The sequence below is a fragment of the Falco peregrinus genome, chromosome 6, assembly GCF_023634155.1.
Source record: "Falco peregrinus isolate bFalPer1 chromosome 6, bFalPer1.pri, whole genome shotgun sequence".
NCBI lineage: Eukaryota > Metazoa > Chordata > Aves > Falconiformes > Falconidae > Falco > Falco peregrinus.
In genome coordinates, this window is record NC_073726.1 from 10854340 (window position 1) to 10880977 (window position 26638).

The 26638-nt window shown below is 36.5% G+C and overlaps 1 protein-coding gene across 2 annotated transcripts in view; it reads left to right on the forward strand.

Annotated features, from left to right (window-relative positions):
• The window catches only part of CADPS2 (calcium dependent secretion activator 2), a 323550-nt gene that overhangs the window by 198242 nt on the left and 98670 nt on the right, over positions 1-26638 (forward strand). For both annotated transcript variants that reach the window (XM_055808537.1, XM_055808536.1), the window contains exons 9-13: positions 368-434; positions 6765-6873; positions 8010-8213; positions 17365-17501; positions 21121-21308. In XM_055808537.1, coding sequence (XP_055664512.1) covers positions 368-434; positions 6765-6873; positions 8010-8213; positions 17365-17501; positions 21121-21308 — 705 coding nt within the window. The remainder of the gene's footprint in view (positions 1-367; positions 435-6764; positions 6874-8009; positions 8214-17364; positions 17502-21120; positions 21309-26638) is intronic.

The window sequence follows — 26638 nt, forward strand, 5'->3', positions numbered from 1 at the left end:
AATGGAAAAAAAAAAGTGTTGGGGAGTTTAACTTTTCTAACGTTTAGTATTTCTGTGTAGTCAAGTGTTCTACTTTAAGCTGTTTTGTCTATTTTCAGATGCAATTGGTGAAATAGAAGTGATAACCACATTAGTCATCTCAAACAAGGTCTTTTGTTTCTGCTTTTTGTCTTACTTTGAATGAAAAGGACTATATCTTTGCATTTCTATTGTCTGAGTAAATAGGAAAAAAATACCTTCTTAGATATGACAATAGTGAAGAAGCAGCTCAGTAGGTAGAGCAAATTAATACACTGTTTTGTATTGGGTCCTCCTAATAAAATGCTTCTTATTAATGGAAAAAACATTCACTTTATTTCCTTTGCAGATATCTGTACGCTCTAGGACAGAAGGTTTGGAAGCGGTGGAAAAAACGCTACTTTGTTCTTGTTCAGGTTAGTAGTCTGCCGTGAAATCATTTTTCTTATGTATGGTGTCTGGCCCCATTAGTAAATCAGTATCTTCATGCAACGCTGCTCCAAGCTTCTTACAGCATAGAGACATCCAGGGTATTTTATTTTTTTTTAACATATGTAGTAAACAGAAATGTCAATGAGTTTTACATATATATGAATGAGTCCCTACACTAAGCAATGTTTCAATTGAAACCTAGACATTTCTGTGTGGAATGTTGTGACCTTGAAACGTTCTGCTGACAGCCTTCTAGCAGCACTCAATTTAAAATAAAGTTATATTTCACAAAGTGGATTGTACTTGCTGTTTCATTTGTTCTATCTCAGCAAAGATTTTCTGCCTTTAAAATTAAAGCAAGCATAGTTACTATTAAGAACTTTTTCATAAATGTTTTTTGCATAATGCTATTTCTTGTTCTTCCTTGCAATATTAAACTGAGTAAAATTATGTATTTGTTACAGAAAATCTAGTGTAGCACTTCGTCTTGGCCACAAAAATGTGCTGCACTGATTTTTCATAACTTTTTGTCCAGACCTTGGACTGTATTTTCACATCCTAGTGAATGGTGACATTAACATGACATTAGAATAGGAATAGAAAAGTAGATTCTGAGTGGTCAAAACTGAACGATTTCTGTGAGTTTTTGCAATTATTTTGTCTTTGTGCTTGTCTTCAGATTGGAGTTACAAATTTTATATTCTTCTGCATCAATTCAGAGAATGCTATTCTTCTATGTCCTCTGTTTTGTTGACAGAAAACTGTTAGTGTGAGTCTCCATAAACATCATACAAAGGATGCAGCCTGTTAACAAGGCTTTTTTAAGAATGAAGGTTTCTAAAACTACTTTACAGAAAGCCTGATTCCTTTCTCTACCACTCTGTCGGTCACACACACCCGGTCTCCTCCTACTCCTAAATGATGAAAATTGTAAGGATGTAAAAAAATCCTGAACAGGGTCTTTAATAAGTAAAGTTAAAAGCTGAGAGTATTTGCATATTATTCTTGCCAAGCTTGATGTCAATACAGTGTTCTCCCTGGCTGCAGTGGGAATTGGCTTGCGTATTGATAATCAGTGGGTAATCGTTACAAGGGTGAACAGGATCTTCTGGAAAGTTTACTGAATTCATTTGAGTTCTGATTTTACCAAGGTCCTCCATGAAGAGATGAGGCCTTTTTCTGATTTTATTAAGATTTGTGAAGCTTGGGAAGATGTCTATACAGGACAGCTATTAAGGCATGGATGTGAAAGGAAAGTTACTTCAAGTTGCTGGAGAGAAAAAAAAAAAAAAAAGCAAGCCTAGATGTTCCCTTGTCCATACTTTTCTTCAGCACTCCTACTTTGCAACCCCCATTACACTAAAGGAAAGACTTTGTTCTCTTCCTCTAAGCTACAGGTGTCATCTGAGTTTTAAAGTGCACATCTAAGAGACACATAATCTTTCTCTGTGTGTGATATGGAGCCATCTGGGAGAACAATTTATTCCAGCCAAATGAATTTTAACTATCTTTTGCTTTCTGTGCTGAAATTGCAATACTGGAGGGGAACGTTACAGGAGTTTTCTGACTGTGATGGGAATTAGACATCTATTTCATTTTAAAGCAGCTATCAATTCAATAAGACTCTGTAAAAAATACCATGTCAGATCAATATTTACTGTCCAGACAGCTCTGGTACGTAACTTGGCAGTAAACTGAAGTCAGTATGTGTGAAATAAGCATTCATTAATTAATATCAATCTGTTGTATTGATATACTATTGACATATTGATGAGTCTTTGTCTATAAATTAGCTTTTAGCTTATATTAGTAAAACATGAAGGCCATGAAATTCAGTTCTAAGACAGAGGCTATCAGTATGATTTACAAACATTTTGGAAATTTAACTCAGGAGTGAAATTAGATGAATCATGTTGATTTTTCAGGAGTGTGATGTGAGGAATGTGCACCTTCATTATTGTTACACATATTAGAAGTTGTTTGTGCTTTCTGAAAGAACAGCTCAATATTATAGGAAGGTTACAGAGTCTGGAGATTTTAACCTTTTCATTTTATTCCCTTTTCTTCCTTTTACAATCCGGTCACATCTCTAAAAGGTTATTAATTTCAAACTGGAAAAAGACAGGGATTTAACATGTTAGGTAAAAAGCCTCAGCTGGACATGCTGTGTTTTACTTCATTTACTGTCTGATAATATCTTCCTCCAGTAATCGGAATGCATATTCACTTCTGTCATTTTAATATCATCTGTTCTACTGTTTTGAAAGCCAGTCATTTGTTTCATGGATTTTTTTTTTCTAAACACACCAACCACACAGGCTAATTCTTGCTGTTGAGCTCCTAAAGTGGGCTGCCCAGTGATGCCCTATAGAAGGGACCACTGTCAGCCTCCAGGTTTGCAGTAACAGTTCCTCCCAGCACATTAAACAGGGTCTTTCTGCTCCATGGGGACTTCCCCTAGTGACACTGCTCATAAGTCATGTCCACGTTTCTGTGCCTATCTGTCTGTCATGCATGCACAGATTCTTGTTTTTCCACTTTGTTACAAAGTAGGTAGAACAGCTGGTAGTCAGGTGTTTGGACCTCCGGAAAATTATGAAATTCAAGTCGATGCAGTTGTAGGAAGAGGATTGGCTTGTCTTCTGTCAATAATTACTTGTTGAAAAGGTGGTTTGATTCTCTTTTTGTTTGAGAATGTGTGGTACATAGTCCTGACTTTTGAGTACAAGTTATTCTGTGAAGTATTGATGCTAATTTGCTGAATTCTAAGGAAAAACTACCTACAGGTCCATTAACTACTAACAATACACTTCAACCTGGTCATAGATCTGTATTAAAAAGTGTCATTTCAGATTGTGCTGGTGGTTCTCTCTATAATAACTGATAGCAGCCACTGATAACCATAAGGAAAAGCTTTTAAGAGATCACAAGTGTAAACAAATGAGGCAAATTCTGTATTTCTTTATTTTCTTGAGACTTTTTTTCCCCCAACAAAATTTTATGGAGTTTTCCTATTTGTTTCTTTGTGGGAGAGACTTTAAAATGTCTCATTTTCAATAAAAAGATGAAGTATAAGAGTGATTGTGAAATTAATATCTTTTAATAAACTGTTCCTTTAAAATAAGAGTATGCATTTGAAATACATTTGAAAAAGTAACATCAACAGCATTATAATGTCATAGAGGTGAGGTTACAAATGAACAAAGACACATAGCCCAGATCTTCCACAAGCTTATCTTCAAAAACATTCAGTGGTTGAAGAAATCTGAAAAAATAAATGGGCATCGTATGCATTTCCACGATCAGTGTCTGCTAGCTTCCTTTTTGATGGCTTAGTTTGCCCGTACAGTGTGGTTATATGGAGTTGTTGACATGTGGGTGCTTGCCATGTTGTTTTATTTGACAAAACAGAACAACTTAAAAAATGTTTCTACTGCGGTATCAAAAATTAACTCTGCAAGGTTCAGTTCACAAGAAGAGGAGAGGAGGGAGCTTCCATGAGATACGATTCTAATTGCAAAGGATTTAGTGGCGTGTGACTAACCAACTTGTGACTGTGCTTGTGTGTGAGGGCAAATAGGTTTTTTGGGAATGTAAAGAGGGGACTACCAAGCAGTAAGAGAGGTGATACTGCTGCTGAGCCTGGAGCAGAAGACATGGCACAGGGGCTGAGCCTTGTGTCGGCCCCCAGGGCCCTGTTACCCCCTATCTGGGGGGTGCCAGGTGAGCAGCTAGCCACCTCCTAAGGCACAGCACAGCTTTTTTATACACTCCGTAGTCACACTTAAATCTCACTGGTTCTTACAAGTCTCATCCCCATTTAAAGCTGCAGTGTTCTTTTTTTTTTTTTAAAGGTACGGTGAGGTTTTTTTTTCACCAGCATGTTCTGTGGGGAAGGGGGCTTTGTTAGCCCCTGCTCTAGGGTGGATCTTTTAGTATGCTAATCGCAATAGTTCACACGTAGTTCCAGTAATTTTCTGTTTAGTCTCATTAACCTTTTGGTTCTCCTTGAGCTTAGCTTCTTTTGCCCCAGCTTCACCTATTTACGGTTTCTGTTCTCTTTCCCAAGGCCATATTTTATTAACTGTAAAGATTTAACAAACATCCTCTGTTTTCCACGTATCTTTCTTGATTTTCACTATAGATATTTACTTTTTTGGCTTTCCCTCTCTTTTTAAAAGTAAATAATTCTTATATCAGGACCCACTGGCCCTGACTGTCCCCGCTCGGCCCCTGCAGGCCCTCCTCACCCTGCCCACAGCCCAGGACCCCGTTTCAGCCTGCTGGGCCCATCATCCCTGCCCCAGTGTCACCATGACAGGGCTGGTCTGCAGCTCCCCTCAGCCCTGCCGGCCCCACTGGCAGGCCCACATCCCCCCCTGCCAGCCCAGGGGTAGCTTCAAATCTTTAAACCAAAATACAGCCATTTGCTAAAATAAATACTATAAACAACGGCAAAACTATGGGCTCAATGCACAGTGAGCTGATATTGTCATGTGTGTTGTGCTGGAGGGCAGGCTGGCTGGTTGTAATAGTCCCCCCTAGCCTGAAAGTCTGAATACTGAAGGTGACAGTCTGTATTGGTTTTGGCGTTTATTTATGTTTAGCTCTCTCCTTCTTACAGCCCGCTGAAGTGAATGTAGTAAATTTTATGTGGAAAGCTGGCACTCTGTTTTAGTTGCCTGACAGTGTCTCTCAAATTCTTTTCTCCTATAAAACTGCCTTTGCTTAACTAATGTATTAATTATACTGGAATGCCTACGTTTAATTTCTGTCACCTGTAAACTTCTGCTGTGGTTCTGGAGACATGGGTTCAGCATCTGAGGCCTGATGGCAATTTTGCAGAGAGAGCTGTTGGACTTGTTCCTTATGCTTGTACGCACTGTGGCAGAGGGTGTTCAATCACTTTACACTGCACACATTGCACTGCATAATCCTGTTTTTTTTAAAAAAAAATACTTAAAACAATTAAATATTTTTAGATCTTTATGCAGATAATAATCACACCTTCCGTCCTTATTTTCCAAAAGTGTCCATCTTTTACAGAGAGTCAAAAATCTTTCGTCAGTAGCAGCTGAAGTCACTGGACTTGGAGGTGAAGTGGTGTACAGCTACAGCACCAGCAAATACATGAATTAAACTGAAATCAGCTATCAGAATTTTACTTCAAAAAGGATCATTCCTGAAGCTGTAGGCAAAGCAATGAATCTAGGTAACAGCTAACTGAGCAGTCAGCAACTGAGAGAAAGACAGTCCATCATCTATCAGGCAAGCTCCTTGCCTATCCTTAGATCTTTGCCTAATTTTATGAATATAAGAAATGATATTATAGTTCAAAACAAGTCTGTTGGCCAGGTATCCTACAGTCCTTGGAGATGAGAGTTTCAGAGGCCCATGTAAATTCAGTTGCCTTAAGTTTCTAGTGTTCACAGATTCACAGGCTCTTCCTTCCGGTCACCTGTTGTAGTCTTTCCAGCTTTTCATTTAAGGCTGGGAACATCTCCGTTTTGTTTAAGTGTTTGCTTTTCCTCTCCAAGCTGTTGCATTCCTTTCTTTATCTTTCCAGTCGTTTTTTCCTCAGCAATCCTTATTGCATTCTGTTCTGGCTAGGGAGTCTTAAACCATGTGGTGACAGATTCTCTTCTCATTGCTTTATCATTTTTTGTAATACCTGTACTTGATGAGAAGTAACTGATGTTCATGCCAGCTGCAAGCTGCTTGGCCTACACAGTACTATATCCAGTGAGCCAAGTAACCTGGAGATGGATGTCAACACAGGTGCGAAAGATGCGGAAATTAGACAATAAAATCAAACTGAAGGTTCTGGTACTTACCATCTTTAACTAAATGGGCCAGATTATGTGTTCATCTTTCCAGCTGCATGATAATCATGGCATTCCATCTGCGAACAGTACTTTTATACATAAAAGTCCTTTTTTTCCAGGTTTTTAGAATACAGGAGGTTTTTTTTCTTTCAAAGTAAACTGAGCAGTTTGGTCAGTACCACAGCACCAAGCATTTTCCCTACCAGAACCTAATTTTGCTTCCTTTAAATTTTTTGTAAAGCAACAGCCCAAAATACATTGTATTTCAGGAAACTGCAGAAAGATGTGTTTATGGCTTGCTTTTTTTTTTTTTTTCCCTTCCTTTTATCAGGAAGGGGAAAAAATGCAAAGTTTTTCACTGTAAATGTTTCTGGGGAAAAAAATGGGGTTTATTTCTTCAGCACAACCGAAAGCTAATTTAAACCATGGCACACTGGCTACACAATTCTGGAATGGAATTCAGCAATTAAGAAGTCCTTTCTTATTCAGGTTAGCCAATACACGTTTGCCATGTGCAGTTACAGAGAAAAGAAATCTGAGCCTCAGGAACTGATGCAACTCGAAGGATACACTGTGGATTATACAGCTCCTCACACAGGTACTTCTCTTGATTTTGAAGTACAATATGTTTGTGTAAAACAGCTGATTCAATTTGCTCGTTTTAATATAGCAGCAAAAAGCCCAAGGTTCTTTGGCAATTATTCCACTAGGATTTTATGGTGTGAAAAATCATGCTTTTACAAAGAAGCTTGCTGTAAAAAGATTGAGCAATAAACTTACCCTAAGGTTGTCTGAAACGTTGTAAGACCGTATATGGTACAAGGGAAAAATTATGAATTCTAGTCAATCTTTCCCTTTTCTCTCTGTTTTTGATGGTGGAGGCACGTGGCAGTGTACTTTGAAGTGTATTCATAGATGATTTAGAAAAGAAGGTCAATGATGGCAGTGCTTGCTAAAGACAAATTACTCAGAGTAATCAAAAAAAATTTGAAGATATCAGAAAAATCTGCAGAAGTTAGTATTAAAATGGCAGAGGGAAATCAAAGTTACACATGTAGTGAGAAACAATTCTACTCTACATAGGCAGTGGAGGGTCATGAATTTAAGAGACTTGTAAGATATTGAAGACTGATGTTTGGAAACGTTGGCTCAATGTTTAGAACAATTGAGAAGGCAAACAATGCTCAGAAAATGTTTGGAAAGCCAAAACAATGTCGTCATAAAAAAAATCCTGGCACAGCCATGTTGGCTGTTGTGTGCTGTTTCTAGTTATGCACTCACTCTCAGAACAAAACACTCAAATGAGAAAAAGGGGCCAAGGAAGGATCAGCAACACTCATAAGAGGTATGGAGCTGCCACTCTTCAGGCGAGATAAAGTTGATGGGAATTTCTAGCTAAGAAAATGATGCTGAGAAGGAGGATATGTTAGCGAAATGCAAAATAGCATATAAAAAATAGAAAATAAGAAATTAATTGGAATTTAATTGGAAATGGAATTATGGAAATATTTTCTCCTGTGATTTCTATATTTATTCTACTATATGTTATTTACATGAATTTGATCCTTATTCTACATTTTATCATATTTCTAGGTCATAAATACCTACAAAGTGTTCTAATGCCCATGCCCCACCCCGTACACACATAGAGGAAAACAAAAATGTAATAAACACTGACGGTGAGTTAAAAGTAACTTGTATTTCTTCAGATTACCTTCCTGTTTCCCTCTCCAGGTCTTCAGGGTGGTCGAATGTTTTTCAATGCTGTTAAAGAAGGCGATACCGTGATATTTGCCAGTGACGATGAGCAGGACAGAATACTCTGGGTTCAAGCCATGTACAGAGCCACAGGTCAATCATATAAGCCTGTTCCTGCAAGTCAAGCTCAGAAGGTGAATCCCAAAGGAGGAAATGTCAACACAGATATATCCCCACTTTGTAAGTTGGCCTTCTTTTCCTTTTGTGGCTTTCTTTCGGTTTTAGTTGGTAAATATGTAGCACCTTCCTCGATGAAGTTTAATTAAGTAGAACTCATTCACTAGGGAAATGTGCCTAGCAGTTTATTGTTAGCCAGAAGCTCTTATACTGAAATTATTATTGCCAGCGAGGGAAATCCTGACTTGCAGGTCATTATTTTTATTATAATCCATGAAAATATAGCAATTAGCTTCATATTCATTACAGTTGACCCACATATTACCATGGAGATGATGTTTGGTTTACATTATATTTCTCAGTAGCCAGCCAGTGTAGTGTTGAATAGAAAAGCATCAATCTATTCTCGGAATTTTATAGATTTAGGTCAGCTTTATCATACACTGTATATATTAGTTATCTGAAAATTACTATGCTGTGAGTGCATTGTGAGCTGAAAGGCACTAGAGGGGCTGCTGGATTTTTGCACCTCTCTGTAATTATAAACTACTTATAAAAAATAATTTAAAAAAAAACCAGGTTTAAGTTTTCTTCTTTTTTTGAGGAAAATAATTGTTTCAGTAGAAATCAAGGTAGATAGTATATATTAACCATGTGCTGAAATTTTCATATAATCTCTTTGAAAGTGCTCTGTCATGTAGGTATCTGCATATAGGAAGCATGTATGATTTGTTTGGGGTTTTTTTTGTTCTGGAGGCTGAGTGAAATCCAAGGATTTTTGTAAGAGCTGTCAAATTTTTACAACATCATATGACTGTATAGAATAATCCTTCTTCATTATCATATATCTGTATATGTAGAGTGATAGAAGGGAGTTACATGTTTTAGACTCAACTTGGTTTAATGTCTGAAGTCTATAGCAGGTTTGGTTTAATGTCTGAAGTCTATAGCAGGTTGACCCAAAACTATTCTCCTCCATCAGTCCTACTATCACTCTGTCTCATGCCCTTCCATTTATCCTGTAATCTTTTATCACTTTGCTATTGGAAGACAGTAAAATGTGCTTGTTAAACTCAGTAATAGTTATCTAAAATCCAGACTGGGCTGCCAAGAACCTTGAAAAAAACCATAGTTTAATCTCCCAAAAGCACTGATATCTGTTGAACTTTTAATCTGAAACGATTTGGAAGGGTGAAGTAACCATTCGTCATGGGAGGTTTTAAGATGAAGTGTTTTGTAAGATGTAACACTGCAAAAGCAAAAGTGGGGCAACAGCTGAGGAGTGCTTCTGCTCACCTCCTCCCAGTTACCTGGATCTGAGCTGGGTACTGGGAGTTGACAGTGTTCCCCTCCTAATGTTTCTACTTTGTGTTCATCAGTTAGAAAGTACAAAAGAAGTGACTGTAGTCTGTAGTAGCCAAGGAATTACTCTTCTTCTTGGACATAAGGTTTACATGGAAGTGAAAGCAACTAGAGAACACTGACCGCAGGGCAGGAAAAGTTACAGAAAGAAAAAGGTACAATGAGCAATTGCAAGTTTTGATATACTGAAATTATGTTTTCCGAGATAAAATTAGTTATGATGGTAAAGAATTAAAAACCAAGATTAACATGTCTTGATATTATCTTAGACAGGGTGAGTACAGTTCTAAGGTGTAAACCATAGGACAAATAAGGTTTATTTTAAAGATGGCTTAAGGGAAGCTCAAAAGCCTCAAACTATCATGTATTTTTCTGTCAGGCTTATGTATCAACTTGCACAAACTGATATGACTGAACTGTATATAAATAAAAAATCTGTGGTTAAAATATTATTTGCCTTTGGCTTTAATACACTTCAATGTTGGTATTTTTTAATTAGTTCATTGAATTCTTTGTAATAGAGTAACTTGTGAAAATTAACTTAATGTGAGGTTTAATCTTAAAAGAATCAATGTTTGATTTCTGTAATACCTCCAGTTCTTTTGACATAAGGTAGAAATGGGCATCATCAAATTAATCAGTTTTTAAGGAACTGCAAGAATGAGCATTTACAGGTATAACCATAAATAGTTTCCTAAGAGTCCTGCTTCATTTACATCTACTGTGCTGATTTTCTTTTGGCACAGTTTTACTTCTAAGAAGAATCCATAGCTGACCTTTTGTCACACTTAAATGTGTTCATTTTGTTTCTCCCTAGAAAAATATTTGCATGAAGTTAAGAGTATTTTATTTTTAATCAAGGTGTAACACCCAGTACTTTAGAGGTAGTGGATATAGTAAATGAAATTAATTTCCATGTTTTTCTTCTTTACTATGATAAATTTTTAATATTAGGAAATATATTATGACTGGAGTATTTGTCAACTACTTTTTTATGTATCTTATTTTTCAATTAAGGCATCATGTAAGCATTTCCAGCCAATATAAGATCAATTGTTTCAGTTTTTAAAGTATATCATACAATGCATCTCCACATATAGAAAGTAGAAACCAACTAGGACTTTGTAGATAATAAAACTTTGTCACTTAATAATATTGAAGCTTTGAAAGTCTATCCCCCATCTTCCTCATCCTCTAGGAAGATAAGGAACGCAACTCACTTGTCCTGACAAAATGTAAAAAAAGAACTTCTGTAACTAGGAAAAATATAAATATTTTTAAACTGCTGGATGTAGAAAAAAATTAACTTAAGGAGACACATTTCAACATTTTTATATGTTGTATGTATAAAATATCTTCTTTAATCCTGAAATTCTCTTGATAGATATGAAAAACAACTGAAAGCTGTCATTAAGGAAATTAAAACATCGGATGATGATTAGTATGCCACAGGCCTACCTGTATTAAGGTTAATTTTTGCTAGGAGTAAATGCCAACATTTCCATTTCCCATTGCCTCATAGACAAAATTCTACTTCCAAAGTTATTGCGACATTATTAGCTGAAAATGAAAACTTGTCGGATGCAAATATATCATTAAATGTTTAAGATTTTTAATCAAGTGATGTGTATAAATGATAGTAAATGATACTTCGTTTTCACAGCCTCTACTGTTTTCTATATTCTCAAGTTTAAAACTCTTTAATGTAAGCTGTGGTACAATTATTCCTGTGATCTGTACTATGAACTCCTTTTATATAAAAGAAAATTGTAGAAAGGAAAGAGTAAGAGACTTCTTTTGTATAACAAAGGGTGCATTTTTTTTGCAGTTATTGGTGGTTTGTTCCAGGTAAGAGAATTTCTTGTATAAAAGAGTGCTTAAAGTGACATGAACAAAATCCAACCACCTCATCAGGAACTCCTGAAAAGAAACTAGACATGTCATTATAATAAGACAGCCAGGATCTGACTGACCTTTACAGCAATTATCACAAATGCAGGAAATGGAAATGTTGCTCTTACATGTGCAAAGCAGCAGCACTCGGAAAGGCCAGCGTACAGATCTCTAGCTGATCTGAATGTGCAGTCTCTTCTTGTTGATGCTGTATAGCAGTTTAGGATCATTCATGCAGGGCATTTAGAAGAAATTTGTTATTCTATACTACCAGTGAGGCAAATAACACATTTAAGTGTGGCACTGGAATCAAACTACTATTGTACCTGTCAATCTTCTAAATTGAATACTAGCTGATTTCTTCGTTTCTAAGTAAAGCAACATGATCCTGCACTCTTGTAGTATTAGATATCTCCAAAACAGAAGTGAAAGCACACTAATGTCAGCAATGATCAAGAAAAAGAGACTGCTTTTTGGTCACACTATTCTGAATAAGCATGTAGTAATACAGAGGACAGAGGATTTAAGGATGCATGATTGTAGAAAAGCCAGAAGTTTCCCAAGGACATGACTGTTTCAGGGAAAGTGTCAATTAAAAATAGGTTCGTCTAAGTCATAAAGGTGCAGGAGGCAATCCCTTTCTTAATGAGCAATGTATTAGTAGGCCTTTTAATATAGTTAGAAAGGCTGCTTAAGTGATGAACACTGTTAATAACTTGGTCATAAAAATGGAGTAACAGCAGCACATGAGGGGATTGTCATGTCTTAACAAAGCAACACAAAACCAAACATCATTCTCATCCTACACCACCATGGCTTCAGATGTTATCTTTGTCATATTTGCAGGGAAGAAAGGAGACATTGGAAAAACAAGTTAAGTGAAGTGAGGAATCATTTATCTGAGATGTATAGCTTTCCTCACCTCACTTAACAGAGCAGCTGACAAAAGGAAAATAATGTAGGATTTTTCAGACCAGTTATAACAGTTGTCATAAAAAAGTTTAGAGCCCACTTACAAAACATCAAATGCTATTTATTAAGTAGCAAGGGAGTAGCAAAGGTAGTCAAATACATAAGCCATACGTTGGTATTACAAGACATCGATCCAATGGCAGCAAAGTTGAACACATTTCTAAATGAAACATCCATCTGACCGAAAAAGCATCATGAAAAAAGTCTGTGTGAACATTTAAATCATCCAAGTGGAGCAGTCAGTGTTGTGTAATCAAGAAGAAAGTGCAGACAATTTGCCAAATGAAGAAATGCTTTGGGATTAGTCATGAAAATATAACATTAATATTTTCAATCTATTTGGATATACTGATGATAAACACTATAAAATTTCTTTCCCTATCATAGTTCAATGACATGGGAATAAATTATTAATTTCATATGTCTTTTAAGTGTTATTTATATCACTCTCAATCTTTGAATTGGCTACATCAGAGACTCTGTGGGAAAACCAGAATATGATTAATATTAAGGTGCTGGTATCATAATACATACACACAAGAAATACCACTGCTTAACCGTATGGTGGCTTTGTTCATTTGGAATAATTGGTAATGTTGCTGTAAAGCAGTTCTTTTAAAATAGTTCTGAGATGTTTGTGTGTTCAATTAATTAAATCTTTTAGAAACAAACAGAAATATTTTTTTTTCATTTGACAGTTTTCTCAGAAGGTTTGGCAGCTTTATATCCATCATACATTTTGCCACCTGAAAGAGTGGAGTAACTCCTCCCTTCCTACATGTTCCCCCATTCCCCCTCATGTCCCATTCCTGCTTGCCTCCAATTACCACCATCTTCCTTTCAGAAACAAAAGGTTGACTCTGGCCTCCACCACCTTAGGCAGTCAGTTAGTCACCTTTATGCTCTGTCCCGTGCTGCTCAGAAACATGCAAAAACTAACTAGTATCCTCTTCAAATCTGTTTTTTGGCAAAATACTGGCAGTCCATCAGTGTGCTATTTCCAGCCTGACTGTCGGGCCATATGTGCCAGCTGCTTTTTCATATTCTGCCACTTTCTCCCCATCTGTTATTTCATTGTCTGATATTTAAATGACAAGGTTCTGGGGGCATAGATTTTCTCTTTGGCCTGTGTTCTTAAGCATGTAGCACTTCGGAGTCCTGGTCAATGATCAGGAGTCAAAATATTCCTGATGCAAGCTGTCACTTGTAATCTGTATGTATTAGCACTTACCAGAATGTAATGCATGTCTTGCCACTGTCTTTTGCAAAGAGCATGTGCAACTTGAGCTTCATCTAGGCAATTCCACCTTCTGTGTCAGTTGTAGTTCTTACCCTACTACTCCTAGTCTTTAAATCTTTTTAATCCCTACAATACTAGATTTCTTGTCTCTACCCACTCTCCTCTCCTGCCTGCCTGAGTTAGCTCAAATTGCTTCCATGATGCTTCAACTCAAGCAGGGATGTCACTGAGAGCCACAAAAGGGAGGAGATCACCACTTCGCAAGGCCAGTTCCTGTAGTAGTTCATCCTGGCACAGAGTCAATGCTACAGAAAAAATATTTGCTTCCAGGCTGGAACTGGCCACAGATGATGCCTAGTGATTGGTTATCACTGGGAACCACTCAAGCATGTGCCATAAACATGGAATTCTTGGTAGTATTATTCACTCAACTCTACTGAGTCACTGAGGATGTGATGATTTTTATAGCCTATGCAGCTGGACTAAAATTGGAGGTTTCTTGCAAAGATGGCAAAGGGCATATTCAGGACGCTGTTCTGCCAAAATTAGTGTCCTTGTCTAAAAGAACACTTAAACAATTTATTAAAACTCTTGCAATAGCTTCTGTAAGTTTTTACAATGGTTTGAAAATATATATATTTGTCCTACCTAAAAAAAAATAAAAAAGGATATTTTTTTGGCTAAAAATTTGGCTAAAAATTTTCAAAAGATGAAATAGATATGCAGCCTGAAACAGACAGGGTAACATGGAAATAGAGCCAAACTAATGAGTTTGAGTTAGAGACAAATTTAAAGCAGGACAAAAAATCCATTAAGAAGGGAAGAAAACTAACTATGAAAAAGCAGTATTACTGCTTCAGAGTTCTCCCCAAATATCTTCCCAATATTTCCCAAGATTGAGAAAGTGTAGAGAATAAAATGGAGTTCTATTTTTTTCTTAACTGTATATCGCAATATAGCAGTCTTTATGTCTTTTCCATTTGCATGTAGCTTCAACAGGACACCTAAAGCTCATTGGTTTAGGAATTTGAAAAATAAACACACTCTTAACAATTTTTAAAAGTTGGATGTTAAATAATTTTTAAATCACAGTCATATAACATTTATGAATTTCTCATAATCTTTGATCAAGTACTTTTTTTAAAAAAATCCATTTTGTTTCAAAAAGATTTACCAGTTATCTTGTATGTATATCACAAAAGTAAAATAAAATGTAATGTATTACACTGTTCCATTTTTCTTTTATTTCTTTTATTTCCTGCTTGCCTACAGCTGGCAAAGGTAAGTTCTTAATTCTTTTTCTATTGCTAAAATATATCTGGGAACAGATCTTCTGTTACTGTTTGAAATGTTAGTTATACTGTTTGATTCACTTAAAAAGGTGATGAGCAGTCATGGATCTTTCTGTAGAATTACATCGAGCAAGAATTTATATTTTTAAATAAATATTTTTGCTTATTTTGCCCAAATTATGTAATAGCAGATTCTGCTTTCACAAGCTGGCTTATATTCAATAGGTCACCTTACACATGCTGATCACCTGAATGTCTGCATCAGAATGCCGAATCCGTTTCATTTGCAGCATCGAGACTCCTGATTTCAAAATACTTAATTACTTGTCAGTACTTACAAAGATTTTCTTTCAAAATAGAGGAATCTTTTATGGTTGTGTGGTTAACCAGAGGGGGAAAAAAATCAAGCCAGTTAATTTAAGAGAGATTCAGCCGTGTATAACTTGTACAGGAGACCAATGGCAGAAAGAAATTTTCTTTTCTGTCATCTTCCTGTCAATAATGGATCAATAAATCAGATATTTGTATAAGAAGGAAAACTTACAAGAAATGTAGAAACCAGCCACACATTAAACGTGCTGGGTTTGGAAAACTTTATCTGCATGTGGATCATTTTGAAAACTATAGGTAACTTCACATTGTAGTTTAGTGCTTTCAGCAATGTAGTGTCGATATCAAGTTGTTTATCTTTGAACTGATGTGTTTAATTACGTTTAAGTTGCACTAATTAAGAGACAGAATTTCATGTACATATGTCAAAAATATGAGCTACATATGTCATTAATGATAGAGTACTCTAAGGCTTATGGAAATATTGTTAATCTATGTAATCACGTATGCTACTGATCCTTAAACCATTAAAAATATATGCTGCTGTTTCTCTGGGATGATGGTCTCATACCTTACACCATTGATGTACTGTCATACTGTTTATTTGCTACATCCACCTTGGTGAAATCTGTCACATGGATGTGACTCTTGCTTTGACAATGCAAAGCCAAGTGATATGAATTAGTTTCTGCATCTTTCTAGGATGTGATGCTGCAGATCCTTCAGCTTGAATTAAATAATTCTCCCATCTACAAATACAGCTGAAAGTTGGACTTGACATGGATCAATATGATCTGGGGCTAAATTTCTAAATGTGACTGATTATGTTAGCATCATGCCCACAGATCAATATTGAGTTTTATTATGAACCTGACTCTATAATTGGGTTTAATCAATAAACTTTTGTCTCCTTTTCTTTAGAAATTTTAGGTTTCTACTATGCAGGTTTTCAAAATTGCATTTAGGATACACTTAGATCTATACTTTTCTAGTAACGAATATAAAAAGACCTAGGTTTGAATTTAAAGGAACAAAGAGCTAAGACCCTATTGAAAGGGGAAGTCAATTTTTAAGTTGATAGGACTGTTCACCCCAGTACAGTCTATAGAATCCAAGACAGCTAATGTGCTAATACATAACTAGTCCTTTTGGGCACTGTAAGGCTTTTTCTGTCCATACTTGATAGATAATTCACATTGAGGACTTTGACAAAACATAGCATTAATGAAAGCAATCGCTAGTGCTTCTCTTTTGATAAACCCGCGGGGTTTAAAGGCGTTGAAAGATGCAATCTGTGAAGAACAATAAATTTGGGCCTTTGATTGAAGTGCCATTTGGGATGGTATGTTTTCTCGATGTATTTACACAAAAATGCTGCTCCCTTTTTCTCTGCTCTTTGCTGGAAGGTTGAAGGAGCTCTTTGCCATTACTACATTAAGGTTTGTCTCATTAAAAGCTGAGTACAAAAAGAAGGCTGGAAATGACCTAGCTCAAGCCAGTGTGTTCATTTCTGCTCCAGTTTGCCATTTGAGAAGTAGGCTTCAAGCCATGATGAATATTTCTATGAGTGGTACTTTGATCTGCAATAAAGATGCTCTTTCTTATCTGAAGAAATAAAAGCATAAACCTTTTTTTTTGCATTGGAGGGAAGGATATTTATTTGGTTATTTTGCTAAAATTAGAAAGAGCACCACACAAACCCAGAAAATTATAGAACACATTTTTTTTGTATTTATAACATTGTTTTATAGATTGTAACATTTGAAGAGCTCTGCTAGAAAACCATGATTGAAGAAGAACTCTTTTAATGAACTATGTTCTGTTTTCCAGCAGCCTTTCTAAATTTTAATTAATCTCTCAGTGGTTAACAACTTTAATTTTTTTCACTGTTACACCTCATAAATTGGTATGATAGAAAATTAATTCAGTAACATTATGTTCAGATTAAGAAACAAGATTCTGCAATAAGTAACCTGCAAGCATCTACTTATGTGACTTATTTACTTGAGGTATTTTCAAGAAAGTTTATATATTGAGACTTATATAGCATGTATACATTTTTGTTAGTAAATCTGCATACACGCTCACATGTATTGTTCTGTACATTTTTCCTTTGTATGAACAGACACAGACCGTGGCCAGAAACATGGCATGGATGAGTTTATTTCTGCTAATCCCTGCAAATTTGACCATGCTTCCCTCTTTAGACTGCTTCAGAGGCAGACCTTGGATCACAGATTGAATGACTCCTATTCTTGTTTGGTGAGTACTGGCTGGAAGATAGATATAAAGAAGTGAGAAATAGTTGTTACAAAGTAGTCCTTTCTTCCTAGTTCATTCAATAGCTGCAGTTGTGGTTAGAGTTAAAGGGTCCAATCGATTGATTTCAAATTTGAAAATTATACACTTGAAAGCTGCTGCTGTGCTACTCAATAGAAAGCAAAGAGACCCAAACTGTCTCTGATTTTTTCAGCTGGAATTTATCATGTCCTCTATGGAGGTCTGAATAAAACAGAAGGGTTTGATAATGGTAAGAGCTCCTGTGGTAGGATTTATTGACACCTGTACAGGCATTTTAAGTTACAAACGTAGTCACCTCATGTCAGACAATTTCACCGATCTTGTAATTCTTCATTCCACTGTGGTGTGAAGAAAGGAAAACACCAAAAGAAGGGAAGCAAAACCACAGGCCATATATATATAGGTATATATGTATTACCTGAATTGCAAATAACAAATGGCAGTATAATTATTAAACAAGAAAAAGTGAAATGTGATCTCTGTATTAAAATGAATGTTTTTCACATTCAAAGACAGCTATAAAAAGTAAGATTTTGGCATAACATGCTGCTTATTTGTAGCTGCAGTTTCCCTTTCCTACAGAACATTTTCTGTTCTATGCTTTGGGGACTAGGAGTTCAGGATGGGGCTCCTTCATGTTTTGCTTTCAGTAGGGAAAACCAGCAAAAATCTTGTGGAAATCCATCAAATTATACGCACTTAATAAACAGGTTTGTGTGGGTCAGACCTCATAACTTCCTGAGGCTTTATTTTTCACCTGATACAGTGTCTGAAACAGTGATCTCTCACTAAGAACCTAAAATGCCTCATAGCACTTGTTTTGGTTTTTTTTTTTTACTTTATTATCCCAACAGCAACAAAAAAGGATAACTTTTTTTACTTCTTTTTTCCATTGGTCTGACTAGTCATGTAATACAGATAATGATGGGTCATTTAGGCTTTGTTTGCAAGTATAAAAAAAGGGGAAAAATTATTATTTGATGGCAGTTGCTTCCTTTTTAAAATACTACCAGATAAGTATGTACAGAAGTTAAAGGACTCATTTTCTGTCTGTGGGTTGCGCACGGAATCAAAGAGGTCCGAAGGAACATCTGTACAAAGTAATTGGCACTCAAACAGAAAATTATTAGATTTCTAACAGTTCATTGGGGTCAAAATCAATAATAATAATAACAACAACAACAACAATAATAATATAAAACAATTAGTTAATATAACACTGAAATCAGGAACTGTTAGAAGAGGTTAGGGAAAACACACAGTGCTATAGCAACTATTAAGCAGATGCATTTCATATTGTTCTTTTTAAAATCCAGCTTTTAATCAGTAGAATGGGTGATCATTTTTGTTAATTTGCATATTTAACTATATTTTTAAATTAAAAAATTGGGAATGTCAAGGTAGCAATAGAATACATGAACATGTAAGTGTGTTCTTTTTTTCCTGAACAGCTCACTTCCTATTATTTTTAGAAACAATGCATCCCTTTATTTCAATAAATATAGACTAACCACACATAAAACTTGTAAAAAGAAAACCAAAAATGTGTAAGAATTAATACTAAGCACAGCTCTGTATTAAATTACAATATGGCCTAAACTTCTTTAATTCTACATTCTTCTCTGTATTGAGGAGCTTCTTTGGGATATTTTTGCAATTATACAATAAAAAATATGCAGTTATCTAGTACTATGTAGCATATAATTGTTGTGTGTTTGTAAGACTTAAGCATGGTATGGGGCTGAACAAGGAAAAGGAAGGCATATATTTACATGAAAATGAGCACACTAAAACAGATCTCTTACAGAGACTGAAGTTAAAGTAATGAGTTCTATAAAAATTTATATTCTTTTTACAATTCTCTCCTGTTAGAATGTATAGAAATTTTAATACTTATTTTCTTGTGTACTGCTAGGCATTGACATGCAGCATTTTATCATGTTTTCCATAAAAATGTAGAGGGAGATCAGTGACGATGATGTATTGGCAGAGTATCAATCACAAAAAGCACTGTTTATTATACCTAGGTCTAGGATACATATTGCAGAAATTCAGTTAAAATCCCTTTTCTTTCTTCTTTCAATAGAATGCCATATTTTGTAGCAAACACTGTGTAAACTACAGGAGCCACTGCAACATGACTGGCTATTAGTTTAAAACCCTGAGTACTGTTCAGCGTTCTCTAATAAAGCTAAGTGTTCTCTAGAAACAGCTGTAGCTCAGCAGTGGAAACACTAACCTCAAAGAAATTAATCAGGAGCAAACAAATTTATGAAATAACTTTGAGGTGTTCTTATCTCCAAATAATATGTTAAATTCAAGAGCTGGGGGAGAAAATAAAATTTTAATTCCTGTCTCATGTAAGTCTTTTAGTAATGTTAAAACAGAGATGATTTAAACCTGATGTGAAAATATTTTAAAGTAGTTTTAATAGTAGTTTTGCGGATATTTTGCATAAAAAACATCTGAATTTACAGAAGGAATCACAAGCAATAGGGAAATATTCGTCTTCAGCTGCTAAACTGGTGTTATAAATTCATGACTTGCAAAATCATTTTGCATGCTCAAGCTATTTGTATATTTGAGTTCAGGTCATATTCCTTGATCTCTCTTAACCATTTGGCAGGGATGATGAGAGGGAAATATCACCCTGATTAAGAAAAGAACAAGGAAAAAGGCTTATTTAGAACAGCTATGCAGTAGCTGTGGTTTCCCGAGGTTTATGTTTTTCTCCCTGCTGCTTTTTGGAAGCTCACTCTGCTATGGTTTTTTCATATCGGGAGGCAAAGCAATCAAGGCTCTTCTGTTTTATATTTCTCCATCAAGAATCAAATATTTTTTTTTTACACTCTGGATTCACTCAAGGACTAATTTTGTGGTGGGAAGGAGTCTGTATTTTGTTCATGTCTATGTCAGGGTTGCACTGTTTTGGTCTCATCAAGACTTTGCCCAAGTAAGCCCTCAGTGTGCCGCAGAATGTCTTAATTATTATTTAAGGACAAATCATACTCATCTTACTCAGATGGCTTTTAATAAACTGCCTAGCTTTGTAACTCTTTACTAGTATAAGTTGTTGAAAGCGCATGCATGTTATGTAAGAAACAGGGTAAATAGTCGAATTGCAGTTCTCTCATATTAAAGTTGCAGCCACGGGGAACTGACCATCCAGAAAGTGTGTTTTAGTGTCCACATTAATGTCCCTCAGCATTACTCAAATGCTGTCTCATAGCTTACAATTAATTACTTTAACAAAATTAATTTTGAAGTGTTGGCATATTTTATGTTAAGTTTTGATATAATTGAATCTGTACCAGACTTTGGATGTTTTGTAAACTATATATTTCATAGTAGTGGTAACGCAGAACAGCAAATAGTTTCCTGACATTTACTCCTTTCAGCAAGAAGGTTATTGTTGGATCTGGCTTCCAGTGCCATCACCGTTAGTCATATATAAATCATTCCAGTATAAAAAGTTTATGTAATGTACCTAAAAATGTATGCTTCTTTTCTTTGATTTAAAAGCTGTGAGTGGGAAAAGAAATCTCAAAATGTTGTGGGGTTTTTTGCCTTTCTCTTTCAGGGTTGGTTTAGCCCAGGTCAGGTCTTCGTATTAGACGAATACTGTGCTCGCTATGGAGTAAGAGGCTGTCACCGCCATCTTTGCTATCTCAATGAATTGATTGAACATTCAGAAAATGGTTCTGTCATTGACCCAACCTTGCTCCACTACAGTTTTGCATTTTGTGCTTCTCATGTTCATGGTAACAGGTAATTTAATGATACATTTTTAAATGTGTAGCCTTAGGAGCAAGCAAAAGTATTTATAGGCTCTTGCATTTAGCAGGTAGGGAAGTTCCATACAACAGAAATCTGTTCACAAAGGTTTCTGCAGGGGTATTGGAGGTTCTATAGAAATTACTATTTAAAAAAATATTCTCCTATTAGTTTGTACTGTTTTAATGCAGTCTTGACATTGTAATGACAGACTGATTCAAGGCTAGAGGATGTCATGCTGTTAAAAAGGCAGTTTTCTGCATTCTGCATTTATGTTGTGTTGGTGAACGGTGTTTGCAGTGAACATTTTGAACAATTTTGCAGTTTAAGGAAAGGTTTGACTTTTTTTCTACAGACTGTATCTTGGCAATTAATCATATTATACTGAGTTCTGGCTGTGCTACCACAGAGAGAAATAATTTATATTGGGAATGTAGTGTGACCCCCAGCCAGGAAGAGCTAGGACACTTGTGGAATTCTTTCTACTAAAGTAGTAGGCTGCTTCAGGAGTTGGTCACAGTGATGCTCTTGAGATGATGTTTTCTTTTCACTTGCAAGTGAGAGACTTGGAAAAAATTAAGTTCTTGCTTTGCTGCGCTAAGCACATTCTTTAAAAGAAGCTTTTGCTTCATCTGTCTTATTCCTAATTGTGAGGGAACTAGCTCTGCTATTGAACAACAAGTATTGGAGATAGGATCATTGGATAGCTCAGGTTGGAAGGGACCTCAGGAGGTCTGTAGACCAACCTTCTGCTTGAAGCAGGGTCAGTTGTGAGGTCTGACCACATTACTCAGGGCTTTATCCAGTCAGGTCATTCCCCAGTTTGAACCTGTCATATTGCAGTGTAGTTATATCTGTTGTCTCTTGTCAACCTCCCAGTAGCAGCTGGGGGCTGTCATTCAGTCCCCCTGGACACCACCTGTTCTCCAGATTGAACAAGCCCAACTCCTTCGGCCTCTCCTCGGAGCAAGAGCTCTGGCCTCTGACTGTCATGGTGGCCATGCACTGAACTCGCTTCAGTTCACCCATGTCTTCCTTGTACTGGAGTGGGGAGTGGGGCAGGCAGTCTGTCAAATTGTAGGACAACATACCCTTCTGTACACAGTAGATTTGTAGACTGCTGTAGGAAATTTGTTTTAAAAGTTCAAAAATAACAAGGGGTAACCCAATAAATCTCCCCCTTTCAATTGATCCAACCCTGCCACTAAGGGAAAACCTACTCACAGTCCCAAAAAGCAATTACTGTGATGCTGTCAGTAAATCCTCAAAACTGAATCTTAGTAGGATCAGGAGTGAGAGAGGTTTTCTTCCCAATATTTATGCTTATGTTGCGTTGCAGCCAGTCACAGAGGCTGATTTACTTGTCCTTGAGCCAGTGAAGAAGGGACAATCCTGAAAAAGGATACTGGCGCAGACAAAACCTCATCTGTGAGAACAGGAGCTGGGCATTTGTGACCTGAGTGATTTGGTAGTGGGAGATTAACATTACGTAATCCTTTATAATAATATCCAAAATTAAAATGCTTTTGAATGTGCCTGAAATACTCTCAAGAATCTCTGTGTTCATACTGGTAAGTTAGATTTTCTGGCTCTTACCTGGTAACCTCTTCACCATAAAAGCAGCTTCTTTAGTCAGTTCCTGAAGAACCTGACATACTCGTTTTTCCTACTGACTCTAAGTCTTTGTTGTTTCTAGCGGTTCTATTACTAGTTTCAAGCTAAGAAGACAAATATACAGTGATAATTGCTCAAACTTATTTCAAGAATTCAAAAGAAAGGTAGATACATTTCTTTTTCTTTCATAATTTAAGTGAAGGACAACAGTGTGTGCAGTGCATGAAAATATCTCAGGGAGCACATCATTTACACAGTGGTAAGCACTCTGTATTCTGTCTATTCCTTCTGTACAGATACTCTCTGAATAGCATTATGAGTGTTTTAGGAATAAAAGAAGTGTTGATCAGAGAGGGTCTGACTAGAACTGAGATATTGTAAAAAGGAAGAAAAAAGAAACATGAAGAAAGAAGAAAAGTAAGTCAAGGACAGAATCAGACACACTCACTGAGGATGACAGACACATATATACACACATAATACATCCACTCATTCATCTGCTGCAGCACTAAGAAATAGTAAAAGGGGAAAAAAAAATCCACAGACAATGCATGACAGGCCAAAGTTCTAGGCTGATCCCTGGCGTTATACATCTTAGTTTTAGAAGTCAGGCTGAGAATTGGAAAGACCACAGAACAAAGAGCTTTATACTCTGAGCATAATGTATTTAATTTGTATTTCACCTTTGCTTGATGGAGGGAGCTTAGACCTTCCACTAGCCTGAGAAAGATCATCAGAAATGATCTTTAAGTCAGATAGTGGAGGAGCATATAGAAACGCAGACATATCTGTAGTTCAAATTATTGATTACTTTTAGGCATGAGTTTTTTAAGAGTAGCAAGCAATCTAGTGACATCAGTCAAATGATCAGGTAAAGGTGTCACTTGCCTTTGTTTGTGGTAGTCTGGTGAGGAGGAAATGAAGCACAAATCAGAGCAAATCAAAATATACCAGGACCATACTGGGACATATGCTAAGCCCTCCAATGACTACATCCGATTCGCTAAATAAAACTGGTGAGGAAGCAGTCTCATAAATGGATTCCAAACTGTCCATTAGTCATAAGCACTCTCTGAGATCCCAGGCATGATTGTGGGATTGTGTATACCAAGTACTGCTCCCAGTGAACACTATGAATGAGGCTGAATCAGCTTTGACTCTTTCCACCCTTCATTTGACTCCAGAACTCTTCCATCAGATTTGACCCTTCAGGTATCCCCTGTGCTCTTTTGCTGCATCCTAGGACTTGAAATAAGAACTCTATTTCATGCTGCAGGCTGTAACCCAGTAGCCATGGTTTGATTTAAAAACAACTGGAATAAACATATAAAAGTAAGTTGTTGTTGTACAGCTTCGGGGACATTGTGGAAGACAGATGAGACCTGAACACAGCTCTGGTGTAGGCCGTATGCTTGGTGTCAGGACCAGAGAATAGTCCCCAGTTGTTTTCATTCTTGAGATGAAGATACAGGTAACAAGTTCTGACAGAGTAATCAAGCATACTGGTACTTAGTGTGTTTCTTATGCCAATGTTAGTTTGGGAACAGAAATGTTTATGCAGGGTTGAACACAATGTGCTGAGTCCTAGACTGAGGAATTCAAGCCTTACTCGTGCCTTTCCTTTCCTGCTGGGAAGAGTGTTATGACTGAGCTAACAAACTGTTCATGTTGAAAAGGTATTCCTGATTTTGTGGATGGTGTTATTAAGACGTTCTCTTTCTAAATAGCCAAAAAGCAAAATATTTTAGTAAAAGAATAGCCTTGCTGAGTGTTTAAACAAAAATACATCCTTGTTTCTGAATCAACTGCTTCCTTTTCCTCCAGTAAATAAAATCAACTTTTGTTGGCTGCGCTTCTGGTGCTACGTAACTTTAATAGCGTCTCCTCTGGCTTCTCTTCACAATGTTTTTCTTCTGAAATGTTTTACTATATGGTCCCCATCAAAGTTATTAGTTCACAAGTGAACTTTTCACACTGCAGTTATGCATACACTTATGTATCTCTGGTGAAAGTGAAACAGGCAGAACAAGGAACTATAGGATATTCCTGAATGCTGACATTTCAGTCTAAACAGTCCAGGTAGGAGCTATTGTTTTCTTCCCCGTCACGTTCACCTTTGTCTCCTTTTCATGCTGTGACTTCTATTCAGTCCCTCTTGTCTGAAATGGATGCTGGTGGCTATCACATGAAGTGCAAAGTGACTTCTTTCCACCTGCTGAGTTACAGACTGAATCAAAAAAATTCAAAATTCAAGCATATTCCATGGTTATACCTTTTTCTATTCTGAAAGAAAGCTGATTTACTGGAACTTCCTATACGAGAAGTGAAGGTGAAAGAATTGCTACAAAAATCGGTTTATAACCAAAGATAAATAATTTCTTTCTGCCTTCATTTTGAAATCTTCAGCATATGTGCGTTTGCATAGAATAGTTATATTATTAAGTTAGGGTTCATCTAAGCCAGTCATTCGTCTGTCTCCAGCATTGACCTGCTTGGAGTAAGAAGGGCAAGCATATGCAATGTTTCTTCTTAGTGCTCTTTCAGTCTCTAACACTTTGCAGCTCAGAATATGCCTGTTCAGTAACCTGGAGTGAGTGTCTATTCCAGGTACTTGTCCATTGCACCTCTGAACCTGTGTAAGCCCTTTGCATCCCTAGCACCTTTAGCAGTAAGTTCCACAACTCAGCCTCCTCTTGCCAGAACTCATGCTTTGAACATGACTCCTACACATCACATTTCATTCTCTGTTTCTATTGGAAGAGACGGAGGAGAGAAAAAAAAAAACGACAACAAAACCCTTCTCTGTGTCTCTGCTATTCAAGATTCAAGAAGTATGAGTGAACCATGCATTAATTACAGTGGATGAATGTTTTCTGCTAATTCCTTATCCTTTCCTGGTGTTCCCAGTGTTAGTTTTGCTTCTTTGTCTGCTGTTCAACAGAGACGGTTTCATGAAATTATCCATCATAACACCACGATCTCTGTCCTGCATAGCAACTAATTTATCAACCTTGATCATTGTTTGCTGTTTTATTGTTACTTGATTTCATAAGGTCCTTCTGGAATTCCACTATGCCACGTAACTATGATTACAATTACATTTACTGTCACCACAGTTCTTAGCTGTTTGCCGGGTCTTTTATGAATACTGTAAAATAACACAGGTCACAGCACAGCTCCCTGCAGAACTCCACAGATAACTTCACCTTCGCTGCAGGTAATTACCATTTATTCAATCTCTTTTTTCACTCTTACTTCTTCTCTCTCTCTCTCTCTCTCTCCCTCTCTTTCTTTCTTTCTTCTTCTTACTTCTACTTTCACTCTTACTCAGTGGCTGCTTAATTGCCTTAAAAGCTTTTGGTTAGGGACTCTGAAAAAAGATTTTTGGAAATCCAGGTGCACCATTTCAGTCAGGTCACACTCATTCACTGTTTTTGCCCTCTCTGAGAGCTCCTTTTAGATCCTTGCCATCATTTGGCACTGCAGAGTCTTTTTATAGGCTTCTTGCTCCTGTTATGCTTGGAGGAATTATCTTAAAGTGGAGTAAATGAACACATAAGAGAAATGAAAGTATGGAAACTTCAGAGAGTGCTATACATTCATATATTTCTTTTCATTACTCAAGTGTTGTGTGATAAGAACCATTTATCTCAATTTTACACTTTGTGTCAAGTGATAAAAGTGTTCAGAGAAATCATGCCTTTCAAATC